General features: G+C 39.6%; 1 protein-coding gene across 1 annotated transcript in view; it reads left to right on the top strand.

The window, feature by feature from the left end:
- Nucleotides 1-8,261: 8,261 nt before the first annotated feature.
- Nucleotides 8,262-16,624, top strand: part of LOC127659675 (kelch-like protein 4) — a 65,272-nt gene continuing 56,909 nt past the window's right edge. Inside the window, exon 1 of the mRNA XM_052149598.1 lies at nucleotides 8,262-9,165. Within this exon, the coding sequence (XP_052005558.1) occupies nucleotides 8,744-9,165 (422 nt within the window). The 5' untranslated portion in view covers nucleotides 8,262-8,743. The remainder of the gene's footprint in view (nucleotides 9,166-16,624) is intronic.

Raw genomic sequence — 16,624 nt, 5'->3', positions numbered from 1 at the left:
AATATGGTTGTATTTGTTCATTAACTCAGTCAATCCAACCAGTGTGTTTTTTGCTTTCTAAGAATATTTTTAAACACACAAAACAAAACACGAAACAGACTTTTCTGTCCTGGTTGTTCAAACCAAACCACTGTTGAGAAAGGAAATGATCAGGATATTCCTTTGAGGGAGGATAGTGTGGTTTGTGTTGTATGTAAATATTTTTTATCAGAACTGGGATGAGAAGAGAATAAAGGGAAAGCATCTTTTTTCTTATGTTCATAATTGAGAGGAATAGAGACAAATACCTGTATTGATCTTATTTGTTTGAAATGTAAGACATTAATATTTGTCTCTTACTATGGAATGCTATTGACATTACAAGCAATTTAGTGGGTATGTTGGATTTCTTTACTCCTTGAACAACTTTAATTCTGAATGGTGTTTTATACAGTTTTGTCCATTAATTATGGACAAAACTGTATAAGTGATTTTTATGCATAGCTTATAATTCTAGTCATGTTTTTTTATTATTTATTTTAGGAGAGATAAAATTATCTAGAACTATAATTTCTAGAACTAAACAGTTTTTTAAATTATGTTAGGAAATAATATAAAAAATATGTTCAATGAGGAAGGCTTCACCATCAGTAACCTTCTGAAGATTTAAGTAAATGTAAACATTTTGTATATGGATCCTTTCTCAGATAGTGTCATTGAGAATTTTTGCTCAGACTATTAAATCTGAGCCATGAAAAGAAGACAGTCTTGTCAGGACATTTACACTCACACAAAGTACTTTTAACATTTTCCAAAAATATAGTAATTACAAATCTGTTGTAAGGTATAGAACACAAAAAGGGGCCAGTTGTGTTTATAAAATGCTCATAATTGGATGCACTGTAAAATAAACATGCTATGAACATGCCATGAGGTATGCAGGTGAGAATCAGAGATCAGAAAATAAAATGTACAATTTGATGCTCCCATTTAATCAAAACAATTGATAGAAAGATGTCTTTTGTTCACTCGATCTGTCTTCCACCTGTTTTTATGTATGATGCATGAAAAGTAATTAGTACACCTGGGACATTGATTATTGAGAAGATATATACTGACTTATAGAGATTTAAAGACCTGGAATTTAAAGAGCAACTTGATTGAGCTAAATAATATTACATGTTCTAAAAATGTATTTAACTCTGACATACAGATTTAAAAAATTTGAATTCTGGTATGACCTTTTGATTGGAACTTCTCTGCTTTAACAGCTCTGAATTGATGTGTTACTGTAGATATAAAGTATTAAATGTTGGGTACTGTGAAAAATATATATTAGAAAACATGTATCTTTTATCATGCATGCGTTGATAAAAAAACTGTCCATGCATTTATCATATATACATATATCATAAAGTTACATTTACAGGTAAAATTTCTAATTAGATTTGTATTTTATCTACCACAGTGGTTTTATTGTCATAGAAGTGTAGAGCTGCCTTTTTTATTATTGTCATATAAGAATAAATATATTTACTCAGACATACTGTAGCTATTTGTTCAAAACCAAGTTACACTGTGGAATAATTGTGTGGTGCAACATTATTCATACAGTCTACAAGTCATTTCAGTGTACAGGTAGCTCCAGATGAGATTAGTTAGTGCATCCAAAGGAGATCCATGTGACCTCCACCCCCTGTTGTCCACTGCTTATATAAAGCATCAAGGAACAGACATTTCTAAAATTAGCTAGGTGTCTGTAATTAGACAGTTCCCTTCCGAGGGAACTCGCACTGCGTCGTTGAAAACGACTCTGGGGAACGCTCCTTAGCGTGCGCCTCTGAATTATGAATGAAACTATTCCAATCTCGATTGGTGTTGCGTCATGACGTAACATGTGACGGCATAACCGGATGCATAAAAGTGACGCCGGTACACACACACATTAGCTTTCGCTCTTCAGCAAGTGCTCTGTGTTGAAATTGTTTGTCTTATTTGGTGTTGTTTGTCTGATTTAAAAATATTATGGCCACCGAACAGTTCAAGAAGTGCGGCACCCCTGCCCTCGTTTCATTACGGATAGGGACACGCACGCTTTATGTGTGAACTGTTTGGGAGCACAGCACGCACAGGCAGCTCTCGAGGGATCTGCCTGTGAAAGTTGTGAAGCACTACCCATGAGAGTGCTGCGCTCCCGGTTGGCGTGCTTTGATGAGCACGGTCAGGCTCGCGTTCCTCACGGTTTTGGTCCCGCGTCTGTTGAGGCAGCGCGGCGATTGAGATCGCGGGGTTCGCAACTGGATTTTGCAGATGAGAATGAGACTGCTGCGGCACTTTCTCATTCTTCGCTTGAGGATCCCGAGCCTACTGTGAGTGGTGCAGAAGCCGCGTCGCGCTTCTTCAGCCCATGATCAGGTCCCGATGCTTGAGCTCACTGCTTCGAGGAAGTGGATATGCTCAGCATCGATGCGGATCGACCGTGAGCCAAGCACGCCAGTTTTTGGCCAAGCTTATGAGGAGCTGATTGAGGTTGTGACGCGTGCCGTGGCCAGACTGAATATCAGCTGGCCACAAAATGAGCAGGGAACGCAAGTTGAAAGCAAATTAGACGTGCGCTTCCTGCGACACAGATCACAACCTCAGAGCCGGGTTTGCCGCTTTTCCCGATCTCCACAAAGATATCTAAAACGAGATCGTGGAGTAAACCGCATTCGTCCCGTATCTCCAGCCCCAGTGTTTGATTACAGACGATGTTTTGGGGGCACGGGATATGGGCTAAAACCCGGCGCTGCCTAGTAAGCCCTGCAGAGATACATCTGCTTTAATAAGTAGGGCTTACATGGCGCACACAATCGGTGTTGGTTTCCGCCGTCTCTGACGCTCGGGCCACATCAATTTCCAGCTGAACGCACATCGTGCCGTTCAGTGTCAAAAAAAAAAATATATAAAAAAACAAGCATCAATTGTGGTCACAAGAACGGTATCGACTAAATCCTGCCGGTCTCTCGCTTCAGGAAGTCGGGAACAGTGCTCGAAAAACAGGCTGGTTCCCTTAATTGAAGCTTCGGGAAAGAGGTCCTACCGAGGTGGTAGAACCTCGGAGGGCTGTCCCCCCCCGCTGCAGAGCAACCGCGGTTGCTCTCGCAGCGGAGTCCTCAGGAAATCGGTGTTGGTTCCCGCCGTCTCTGACGCTTCGGGCCACATCAATTTCCAGCGAACGCACACCGTGCCGTTCGTGTCAAAAATAAAAAACAAGCATCAATGGTGGTCACAGAAACCGTATCAGCTAAATCCTGCCGGTATCTCGCTTCAGGAAGTCGAGAACAGTGCTCGAAAAACACCCGAGACCAGCCTCGAGAGGCTGGTTCCCTTAGTAGATTTTGTAGAGGCATGGAATCATCTTCCCAACATATCTGCATGGGTCCTGCATATAATAAAATCAGGGTACAGACTGCAGTTCGGGCACCGCCCCCAAATTCTCTGGGGTGGTGCAGACTACAGTGGTTCCGGAGCAGGCACAGGTGATGGAACAGGAAGTGCAATCTCTGCTGCATTCAGACAGGGAGTCCGGTCTTTACAGCCGGTACTTTATAGTTCCAAAAAAGGATGGGGGGTTGAGGCCGATTTTAGATCTCAGAGTTTTGAACCGGCCTTTGAGGAGGTTCAGGTTCAAAATGCTTACCATTCCTGTCATCGTGAGTCAGATCAGATCTGAGGACTGGTTTGTCACGATAGATCTAAAAGACGCCTATTTTCATGTACCCATCCTTCCATGTCACAGGAGGTTCCTGAGGTTCGCTCGGGGCTGAAGCTTACCAATATCGGGTTCTTCCATTCGCCTAGCACTCTCTCCCCGCACATTCACCAAATGTATGGATGCAGCTCCTGCTCCTCTGAGACTTCAGGGCATCCGCGATACTGAATTATATCGATGACTGGCTCATTCTGGCCCAGTCTCGAGAAATGGCGGTTCGGCATCGAGATGTCGCCCTTGGCCATATTCGAAGTTTGGGGTTGAGACTCAACACAAAAAAGAGTGTGTTACAACCATCCCAGTGCACAACGTTTCTGGGTGTTGTGTGGGACTCGGTTACGATGCAGGCACGCATGTCTCCTGCACGTATCGAGTCCGTTCTGGCGATGGTGTCCGGGTTAAAGCTAGGCCAGGCCATCACTGTAAAGCAGTTTCAAAGACTGCTGGGCCTCATGGCAGCGGCATCCAACATTATACCTTTGGGCCTTCTACACATGAGGTCCCTCCAGTGGTGGCTGAAAGCCAAGGGGTTTTCCCCCAAGGGGAATCTATTTTGTATAATCAGAGTAATGCGCAGGTGCCTTCGTTCTCTGCTAATATGGAAGAAACCTTGGTTCCTGTCCCTAGGGCCAGTGTTGGGAGCGTCATGTCGCCGGAAAACCGTTTCGACAGACGCCTCCCTCACTGGCTGGGGCGCGGTCATGGACGGCCGCTTTGCCAGGGGTCTGTGGCAGGACCATCATCATTCTTGGCACATAAACTGTCTAGAGATGTTGGCTGTGTTCAGGGCTCTGAGGAGCTTCCTTCCAGACATCCAAGGTTACCATGTCCTAGTACGTTCGGACAATACATCAGTGGTAGCTTATCTGAACCAACAAGGGGGACTCAGATCGCGCCTCTGTGCAGACTGGCGATCAGATAATTCTTTGGTCCCAAGGGAAAATACTGTCTATCAGAGCAATGTATGTTCCGGGGTTCAGAATCAGGGAGCAGACATCCTGTCGAGGCAGGGGCTGAGGCCCGGGGAATGGAGAATTCATCCAGAGGTGGTGAAGTCGATAGGGGACAAATTTGGACCATCGGAAGTGGATCTATCCGCGTCTCGAGGGACGTCCCACTGTCCACTTTGGTTCTCCCTCTCACATCCAGCCCAACTGGGGTTGGATGCCATGGTACAGGCCTGGCCGAGGCCTCGCCTGTACGCATTTCCCCCGATTGCTCTGCTCCCGGGAGTCCTGTAAAGGGTCCGCCAAGAGGGCATCAGTCTACTTCTGGTTGCCCCGATGTGGCTGATAGCTCCGCCATGGCAGTTTCCTCTGAGGAGGGATCTGTTGTCTTAGGCAGGGGGCACAGTTTTCCACCCTCGTCCAGAGCTGTGGAAACTGTGGGTCTGGCCCCTGAGGGGGTTCAGTACCTAAATGCTGGTCTATCAGCGGGGGTGGTTGAAACCATACTTAGCTCTAGGGCTCCGCCTACTAGGAGATTATATGGCCTCAAGTGAAATGTGTTCTCCACTTGGTGTAGAGAACATGAATTAGATCCAGTTAACTGCCTGGTGGCTTCAGTTCTGGAGTTTCTTCAAAATTGTTTCTCTGCGGGTCTCTCCCCTTCCACACTTAAGGTGTACGTGGCTGCCATTTTGGCTTTCCATGCACCACTGAGTGATGGGCCTCTGGGGAGGCACCAGCTGGTCATTCGTTTTCTCCGTGGTACATGGAGGATGAGACCGACAACCAGGTCCAGGGTTCCTGCCTGGGATCTGGCGGTGGTTCTCGAAGGGTTATCCCTGGCCCCCTTCGGACCCCTTCAGTCGGCTTCGCCCAAGGACCTGACGTTCAAGATGGCTTTTCTCTTAGCTATTACCTCTCTAAAGCGGGTGGGAGATCTTCAAGCCCTGGCAGTAACACCAGCTTGCTTGGAGTTTGCCCCTGGCGGAGTTAAAGCCATTCTGCACCCGAGACCTGGCTATGTGCCTAAGGTGCCTTCTAACACGGCACGGTCTATGGTCCTGCAGGCTTTTCATCCTCCACCTCATGTGTCGGCAGAAGAAGAGAGGCTCCATTTGCTCTGCCCTGTCAGAGCTTTGGGCATTTACCTCGAGAGGTCCTCTTCTTGAAGGAGGTCGGACCAACTGTTAGTGTGTTTTGGGTCACCTAAGAAGGGGCTCCTGCCTCGAAACAAACCATTAGTAATTGGATTGTTCAGGCTATTATCTCGGCCTACAAGGTGCTAATTTGCCTTCACCTTTGGCCATAAGGGCTCATTCAACTAGAGGCATGGCGTCCTCTAGGGCTCTCTTATCGGGAGTGCCCTCCAGGAGATCTGTGAGGCAGCCGGTTGGGCTACCCCGCACACTTTCATCAGGTTTTATAGTCTGCACCTCCCTAGTACGCCTGGCGCATGTGTGCTCGCCCTAGTTGAGTGCCTGAGTTCAGTTTCACTCTAGGGCAGGCCTTTTTTCGGTGCGTGGCCTAGTGGGCATTCGCTTCCCAAAGAGTCGTTTTCAACGACGCAGTGCGAGTTCCCTCGGAAGGGAACGTCTCGGTTATGACTATAACCCTTGTTCCCTGAGAAGGGAACGAGACACTGCGTCGTCCTGCCACGCTCCTCAATGCCTGAGAGCGGCTTGCTTCATCGCTAGGCTAATGTGTGTGTACCGGCGTCACTTTTATGCATCCGGTTATGCCGTCACATGTTACGTCATGACGCAACACCAATCAAGATTGGAATAGTTTCATTCATAATTCAGAGGCGCACGCTAAGGAGCGTTCCCCAAAGAGTCGTTTTCAACGACGCAGTGTCTCGTTCCCTTCTCAGGGAACAAGGGTTATAGTCATAACCCGAGACGTTTCACACAGCCACGGTGAGAAAACCAGATTCAGAACAAGATTCAGAACAAGAAGATAACTGGTCATGGTCTAATTGGACATAATCGGTTTAAATTAGTATTTATTTTTATTACACAGCCTTAAAAGTACTGTGTTAGTGTAACAATACCAGTACTTTTAAATTATGTATATGCTCATACATAACATACTGATATATATGGTAGTACACAGGTTCTAATTAGTTCTAATATTCTTAAAGAATTACTCTATTAGGGTGAGGAATTTGGGGGGAGTAGTAGGACATATGAAGGCAAGAGAAAATCAGATTTTATGTACATAAAACAAAAGTTCTGAAACTATAAGAAAGATGGATGTCTACATTAACAACATAAATATAATTGAAATGATGGGGAGAACATGAATAATTAGTATCTGCCTTGAAAACTAAGACAAGTATATAATATAAAAACAAGATAAAACTCTTCTTTGTTAAATGATAATGAAAATGTTCAAATGTATCCATGCAAACTTTAAAAACAATTTGCTGAAAGACCCCCGCCCGCCCCCCACCATATTTCACCATGGAATAAAGCAAAGGGAACTTCCTCACCGTAATGGATGCCATAACATATGACTGTATACGTATTTTGAGCAAGACAATAGAACAGTCAACTGAAGGCCCTGCACATGAATAAATAAATGAATGCATTACTGTATAGGAACAGCAAATCTTTAGATCCTGCTGGAGACGATGGACAATATGAAATACACTGCAGCACATTTAGATCCACATTCTATAGGGTAAACACAAGCTCTCAGCTGTAGAACATTTATTAATTTGTACTCCTTCCAGCATATAAACATCAGCAAATAATAGCATTGTGATAAAAATTTGTTATGACTTTTACACATTGCAAAAAGAAAATAGGAAGATTTTTAAATTTCAGTTTTTTTTCCTCCACTGGTTATTATATTCAAAAATAACATCCACCTATTCATCCATCGAGCCATTTTCTATAACTACTTATCCTATGTAGAGTCACACTGTGAGTGCTGGAGCCTATACCAGGTACCTCAGGCCCAATAAAAAATAACAATCTGTAACAAATAATATAATCGTAAATAATTAGTCAGTGCCATTTCTGTACTCCACCAACCAAAATATTTATAAGCAATTACAATTTTAATATATATTTTTTGTAAACATTGGTTAGCTAATTAGTGTTCAAGAGGCATTGAATGAACACACAACAAATTGCCAGCTGTCTATTGATCATTATTTATTTGTATGTGTAACTGAAAGACACATATTAGTTTCTAAATGTAGGTCTTCTCATTGCAGTGGTATGTGAACGAAATCTTAGTACAGAGCCAAAGCAGTCTCCTCTCTCAAAGAAAGGTTGCATAGTCACACAGACAGACATTTACCTGAGATAAAACCATGGAGGCATAAAAATAGACTTTAAAAAACAGTGATCCTCTTTGGAGTTTCATTGGTTTCACAAACAGTAGGAGAATAATTTTTCTGCATGGTTTTCTTCATTGAGTAGTTGAGACTGTCTCCCCCGGGATCCTATCAGATGAGGGGACTTTACAGCGCATGTAAGATGACAAGTCTATGTGCATGCGTGAAAGAGAGGGAGAGAGAGAGAGAGAGCTAGAGCGAGGGAAAGAGCATGTGTGCTCACAAAAAGAAAAGGGGCAGAGTGTGAGCGAGCACAGATGCTGCTGCTTGTGGATGGAGAATGTGTTGGTTTTGGCTTTGCTTCCTGTGCAACAAGAATTCCCTTACTAAGGTTTGACCTCTGCGTCCTGTCACATTGGCGCCACATCTCCTCTGGTAAGAGCTGTTCATTATTTGCTGCTGGAGACTGAGCAGATTGCTGTAAGCGATCCTTATTTTGGCTTATATCCTGTTTACCGTGTGTGCAGAGATACATAGAACGACAAAGGGAAGGGAGGAGGGTGGTACAGGCAGAGGATATCATGTGTGTGTTATAACTGAGGAAAAGGAGCAGACAGAGTTGAAGAAAAGACAGAACCTACAGACATCAATCCTTTTTTTGGCCAGAATCTACAACAAAGACAAAGAGGCAAAGCCTCTGAATCTGAGACTAAGGCATTCAGGCTTGAGATTCCTCGGATTCCATGTGCGACTGGCATCACGTCGAGGGTGAATAGGATGTCGGTGTCTGGAAAAAAGGAGTTTGACGTAAAGCAGATCCTCAGGCTCCGTTGGCGCTGGTTCAGTCATAGCACCCAGACCACAGGTGGGAATGGGGGCTATATCCAACAGGAAGGTTTCGACCACCGGGGAACACCAGTTCGGTTAAAGAGTCACTCCCGGGACAGAGGAGGACTCCGCAAGAGCAACAGCCCAATGCACAGCATTCTGGCTCCGAACCCTGGGCCCACACCTGTTTATGTTAGGCCTGGCAATCAATCATGGCACCAGCAGCAAAACATCTTCCAGAACATCCATACCAGTGAGGAGCTTCCTAAGAGCAATTCACCTTGCAGTTCCAGGAAAGAGGAGGCGAAGAGCAGCCATGAGGATCAGAAGAGCAATCCAGAGGATCCCTGTGAGGAGGAAGCCACAGAAAGGTAAAAAGCTCTGTGCAGAAATAGCATCTTAGAACAAGATGTGTGAAGCATAAGAGGTGCTTGCAGCTGTCAGCTACACATTCAGGGTAAAAAGTGGCTGTAGGCCTGAAAGATCCATGCATTTTTTTTTAGAGTAAAATCCTATTTTTGCCTTCCTTCTAGTAATGAAAACAGACTGTACTCTGTTGCTAGAGCTGAAAGAGGTGTTATTTTGGCACAGAGTATATTTACAGTAAGCCCCAGGGAGTGTCGGGTTTGAGAACATGTACGATGTTTAACTCAATCCAAGCTGATTATGTTGGCAAAATTCACTCAGAATTGTTTTATTCAGTGTTTTATTTTCATTTCCTGTGTTGCCTGTACTTATGATGGCTGCTTACACATTGGTTTGGTCCTGAGAGAATATCATTTTCAATCATCCCCACCATTGCAGCTGCCACCACTGCTCACCTGGGAATAGTTAATTCACATGGCGTACAGGTTGTAGAAGAGCAGTTCTCTGAAATATCCCAGATAAATTATTCATCAAGCAGACATTTCGCAAAACACAGAGGAAAACATAGAGGCATCTGGATATAGCTTGCAATGTAACATATTCTTTAAGCCGTGAGGGGGTTTGCAGAGAAATATCCCTACATTTTAACAGTCTGCATTTTCATAACCTGAAGCAATATTTCACATCATTCTTTTCATTCATTCATATATATTTATTTCATTCTTTTGAAAAAGAAATGAAAAGGAGCAAAAAGAAGATAAACTTATAATATCTGCCCCTTATCAACATAAATTGAATTACAATTCCAAAAAGGTACGCTTACAACACACATCTACTTTGCAGCACCTATGCAAAGTCATAAATCAAATATCACATTGTCCTGCTAAATAAATGCATTATATTTTTCTATTAGTAATGCTTTTACACTCTTCTTAAAAACAAAAAACGATGTTGAAGTTTTAATTTCACTATTTAGATTGTTCCACAGACTGACACCTTGCATTGAGACACATCTTTCCTTTAATTTTGTTCTAAACTCAAGTTTCTGAAAGACTTCAGTTCCTCTTAAATTAAATTTACTAACTCTCTTGATGAGTCTATTTTGCAATTTATCAGGTAATGTTTTCAGATGAGCTTTATACATTATTTTAGAAGGCTATATTCTAATAAGTCATTGAATTTTAAAGTTTTTAACTGTATAAATATTGGATTTGTGTGGGCCCTATATTCACTTCCATTTACAACGCTGAATGGCACGCTTTTTGTAATTTAAATACAGGTTCTATATAAGTCTTGTTTGCACTTCCCCATGCTTCAATGCAATAGGTCAGATGTGGAACAATCAATGAATTATATAACAAAATTAAGGCACATTTATTAACAGATTCTTTTACTTTATGTAACACAGCTATAATTTGGGATACCCTAGATTTAACCTGGTCAATATGGAATTTCCATGTCAACTGTTCATCAATCACAACACCTAAAAACTTAAATTCATGAGTCCTTTCAATCTGTACTCCTTGTACTGACAATGCTACATCTAAATCCATTTTTATACAACTAAAAATCACAAATTTTGTCTTACTGATATTTAAGGACAGTCTATTGGCATTGAACCATCTAATAATTTTCCCAAACTCATACTCTACAACTTGTAATACCTCATTTATATTTTTGCCAGCATAAAATAAAGTAGTATCATCCGCAAACAAAATACATTTTAATAACTTAGAAACATTTGCTATATCATTCACATAAAGAAGAAAAAGTACTGGACCTAGTACCGATCCCTGGGGTACGCCACAATTTATTGGACAATTTCTTGATTTTATGCTATTGATTTCAACAAACTGCTCTCTGTCTTTTAAATAACTTTTGACTCACTGATGAGCTATACCTCTTATACCATATTTATATAATTTAATCAATAATATTTTGTGGTCTAAAGTGTCGAACGCTTTTTGCAAGTCCACGAAGACACTTACAGTAACATATTTCTTATCCATAGCATTGGTTATTTCTTCTACCAGTTCCAAAATTGCTGTTGCTGTTGAATGATTTGAGCGAAATCCATATTGACTATTTGTTAACAATTCATTTTTATCCCAAAATTTTTTTAATCTATTCACAAATAATTTTTCTAAGATTTTAGATAGCTGTGGTAACAGAGATATGGGTCTATAATTCGAAACATCATTTTTATTTCCTTTTTTGAAAAGTGGAACCACTTTGGTTATCTTCATACATTCTGGAAATTTCCCTGTAGTGAATGACAAATTACAAATATAAGTAAAAGGCTCAACAATAACGTCTATTATTTGCTTTATCAGTGACATATTCATATCTATATAATCATTTGACTTTTTATTTGCAAATTCATAAACAATTTTCAAAATTTCACTCGCTTGTACCCTCTCAAGGAAAATGCTGTTTACACTATGTGGAATAATACTACCATCAATATTTTCATCTGGGATGTATTGTACTAAATTTGAGCCAATATTTGCAAAATAATTATTAAATTCATTTGCAATTTCTTCTGTCGCATATTTATCTGAGTTATTCTTGGTTATAAAATCAGGAGTAATAATTTTGGCCCTACCTTTATGCATAACTGTATTTAATACACCCCATGTGTTTTTGATATTGCCTTTACTTTTGTCTATCAGATTGGTATAATAATCCTTTTTTTGTCTTCTTATAATTGATACAAGTTTGTTTTTATATTTTTTATATCTGCACTCTGCATCTTCTGTTCTTTTTTTAAGAAACATTCTATACAGATAATTTTTTTTTTTTACAAGCATTTTTCAACCCATTTGTCATCCAAGGGTTATCAAATGATTTCTTGCAGTTTGAGCACAAATTTTGATTTGTTTACAATTTTGATCATATAAATTAATTAGTATAGTCATGAAAGCATTATAAGCATTATTTAAGTCATTCGTATATACTTGATCCCAGTTTTGTCTCTTAAGATCTTCTTTAAAGTCCTCAATAGCTTTACTAGACTTGTCCCTTATAACAACGAAAGAGTTATCTTGCGTGGTCTTAATACAAAAATTATCATAAATTATAAATACAGGGAGATGATCACTCACATCTGTTGTGAAAATACCATTTATAATTTCGCCGTGTATATTTGTATATATACTATCAATAATCGTAGCACTATGAGTTGTAATTCTAGTTGGTTTGCTTATCATTGGGCATAAACCTGCACTTTCCATATAATTATTAAAATCATTAGTTACTATTTTGCTACCCAAATCTATATTGAAATCACCACATACAATTACTGATTTATTCTTTACATCGTCAAACAATTCTATTATTTTTTCTGTAAACAAATCTGTAGGTCTATAAACACAAGTAATTAATACATTTTTTCCTTTGTCATTTATAATTTCTATCGTTAATGCTTCCATCAAATCAGTCACAGCTATGGTTTTATGCTCAACGACTTTACATTTCAGTTTAGCATCAACATAGAGGGCAACACCTCCTCCACCTTTCCCCATCCTGTTTACATAAAACATGGTGTAACCGTTGATCTGTACACTGTCAACTTGCATTTCCTTCAACCAGGTTTCTGTTACAGCAATCACATTAAATGTCCGTTTTAAATCGCTAAGAAAGTTTTTAATCTTTGATAATTTACATTTCAAACTTTGGCTATTAAAGTGTATGATGGAAAATGCGTCATCAGAAAACCTTTGTGTAGTCCCATTAAACTCTTGTGTTGTAAAGTAATGACATTCCCCAGGTGCTAATATATTATGTGCAAAGACAGTTTCCAGATCAAATATTTTGTCACTATTTATATCAACATTTGGGACCATAATAGAAAAAATGAGTACTTTGAATGTCAAATAGACATTCTAATAAAATCATACAGGCTCAGTCCAACAACAAAATAAATCCGTTTATCTGACCACAGTTTCCATTTTGACAAGATTATATTCATTCCCACAGGGTTCAACATCGGCATATCTTGAGATGTATCAAAATTGCAAAAAGGAATATATCCCATTATTTAAATTGTTGTAGATCTATCAAATCTCTTAACATCACAACTTTAGCTTGTTCCGGATTTGACCCATTAAGTTGAATGAATACCTTACAATTTCTTGTCCATGTCGCCTTAATTTTACCAACTTTCCGCAGGGTGCGGGCTTCTCTTGCGATATTTGCCATTTTCTGCGTTAAATGCTCATTCAGATACACCGCTGTTCCTCTCAACTTTTTCCCTTGGCTCAGCATTTCAGTTTTGATTTCCGATTTATGAAGCGCAAGACAACTGCAGGCCTCGTCTTGTCTTTACGTGGTAAAGTATGGCACGCCGAGATGGTTTTCGGATCCACATGTATATCCTTCTCTTGCAAAAGTTGAAGAAATTGCCTTTCCAGTGTTTGCAGATCAGCTTTCTCCGCATCCTCGCTGACATTGCTACCACTTGCAACAGCTTTCGCATAAGACCGAGGTTTGATGGTCAGACCAGTAATCATTACATCCTCCATTCGCGTCTGTTGTTCAATGTTATCGAGCCTTCTCTCGAGTTTGTTGATTATTTTGTCTTTTGCGCTTATCATATCTTTCAGTTGTTTCACCTCTTCTACAACTTGCATTAGCTTTGTCAGCTGTTCGGTGACTTTGACAAGTTCCCCAGACATATGATTAAGACTTGCGAATTTCTTCCATATCACTTTCCATTTTCTCAGTTTTCTTAGGCGGTGCCATTTCCACAATCTCCAAAACTTTTTTGAATTTCTTAAAATTTAGCAAGACTAACCGTTGTAAACTCTTAAGTTTGCAGAGTTCTCACAGAGTGCGACCATCTTGGAACGTGACGATACTCTCAGTTAAATGTACTCCAATGAAAATGAATTCTTCGATTTATACATTTTACAGAGAGAAAACAATTACATCAGAGACCCCCTTGAAATTGTATTGCTCCTTCATAGCTCATGAGACTTAATGTAGTGCCCAGTTATGTTTCATCAAAGTATCAACTTTATCTCAGATGTTTCTCCTTACATTCCTAAAGATAAATTAAAATAAATACAAATGAGAACATTCATGAAAAACTGTAAGAGAATAGAGCTATACAATTAATGTTGAATGCATGGCTCAGACAATTTAGAGACGATGGCAGAATTTGATGATAAATATTTGAGTTCATATTGAAAGTTTTGACTTTCGCAGACTTTGATATCTTGGCAAATCTGAGACCATTTTGTTTACATCTCTTCTGAAGCTCTTGGAGAGAACCAATATGAGATTAAGAGGGTCTTTTTCTCAGGAGAAAACTCTGAGATGCAGGACACCTAAAGAAATTTCTCAGTTTGCTCTCCATTTGATCTTGCTGCTGTCTAGAAAAAACAATTGAGATTTTTAATGAGATTTCATTTGTGATTTTTTTTTCATACTGGCTTTTTGTTATTATTATAGACATACATTCTCTATTTCATAGTTTGACTTTTGGATTACTCAGGAATATTGATGCCTTCCGGAATAGTAACATGTGCAATGAATATTTATGAGCCTATCAATGTTTCTGAGTGTGTGCAGTGATGCTTTTTAAGAATTCGGCCTTGTATCTTTACAACAGTTTATAATATTGTAGGGTTATTCTTTATTGAGCCATTCTCATGTACACATTGCTTATGTGCAATGCATGGGCTTTCAAACATCAATTTTTACCTGTTAAAAGCGCATGTTAATTACTTCGATGGTCTAAAATATTTTTTAATGTTAATAGCAGTGTCCTATGATTAGTATTGTCTTGTGAACCTACTGCAAGTACCATTAATTAATTATTCTCATCCAACCATGGATTCGACTTATCACACAGAAATAACATGAGCTACAACATTAAAACAAATTGAAGATTTACTTACACTGGAAAATTAGTCTTTGCCCCTGATAATTAACAGGAATGTTTTCATGAGTAGCATAGTGAGACTATCATACATTGCGTTATGAATATTTATTTAGGTAATTACATAGAAACAAAATAGATTTGTTCCCTTGAGATTGCCCCATCATGTGCTTTAAATTATCATACCTCAGAGTCTCTAGGTATACAATCTGCTGTAGCATTTGTTTGTTATTTTGTGTTTTTCTTCTCTGCCCTTTTATCACTTTCAATTTAGTATGCATAAATAAAGCATAAATTTGCCTCGCAGGAACAGTGCGATGGAAATGAGGCCTTTAATGTGCCTCTAGACTAAAGATTTAGTTGTACATCACTTTGTGAGATATTAGTCAGATTAGCAAGTTCCCCATAGCACAGTTTTAACCCAAAAGGAAAAGGTAGATATACTAGGCAGGCATTGAAATACATTTTGTAGCCCTGCATGAAATTACTCAATGGAGGAGAGAGCTAATTGAAGAGGAGGCAGTAGTACATTAATAGAGTGAGATCAGGAAGCAGAAAGGGTGTATAACCTGCAAAAAAATAAATAAATAATAATTATACCAGGATACATTGCCTTGCTTGTCCAGGCTGGTTAATGATGGTTAGTGTATGTTTTACCAAGGAAATGTAGCTGGTTACGATATTTAAGACACCAGCGTTTAACATCTGAGTTATTTTCAACTATAAATCAATATGGATGGTAATAGTATATTTTATTCAATTTATCAGCCCATCATTTTAAAAAACAAAAACAGCCTACATTTGTCATTGCCATGGCACAGCGGTTAGGAGTTTGGCTCGTGTCATTCCGAGAAAGGGTCCATATTCATATGTGCCATGTTGTTATTAAACAAAATGAGCAATTATGTCAATACTTGAATTATTAAGTCAAATTAAACATATAACTAGGAGATCTGTTAAACCCATCATGATTTACAAAAATTGCATCTGAAATGTAAGCTATATTTATCTGAAATAACACCTTGATTACCAGGGAGCAGTGGAACATCAAAATCCTACGAGGCAGCCAAGGCAGTAATGAATAAAATATTTTTGGGAAGAAATTAATCTGGATTCAGCCTAGAAGCTGTATCACTATGGGACTGGATGAAAACAGCTGAATCCTATGTTTAGAATGCTTCGTTCGATCTTCTGTAATATCACTGCGAGGGTGCAGACCTCCTCGTCATAAATTATTCAGAGATAAATATCCATATTTTTTTATTTTATATTTTGAAACAGAAAGAAAGATGAAGAAGAGGCATGCAATATTTACTGAAACCACAGAGGTCATGGTGATTTTGTAATGATGAACATTGAAAATCTAATTCAGTAACTGAAAGCAACCAGTAAGCATCATGTTTGCGGAAGGCATGCTGGCAACCTAAGCAGAAATCAGTGAAAAACTGTTCTAATCTTAATATTCATTGGGTACAAATGAGACTACACACCAGTTGAGAACCACTGGTTTAGAGATTAATATTAATGAGCTGTTTTAGTGTTGTATTGGAAAGACATTGGCAAGCAGCTCCAACCTTCGT

Source organism: Xyrauchen texanus, chromosome 19 (assembly GCF_025860055.1).
Source record: "Xyrauchen texanus isolate HMW12.3.18 chromosome 19, RBS_HiC_50CHRs, whole genome shotgun sequence".
NCBI lineage: Eukaryota > Metazoa > Chordata > Actinopteri > Cypriniformes > Catostomidae > Xyrauchen > Xyrauchen texanus.
This window is presented reverse-complemented; position numbering and strand designations above follow the sequence as displayed.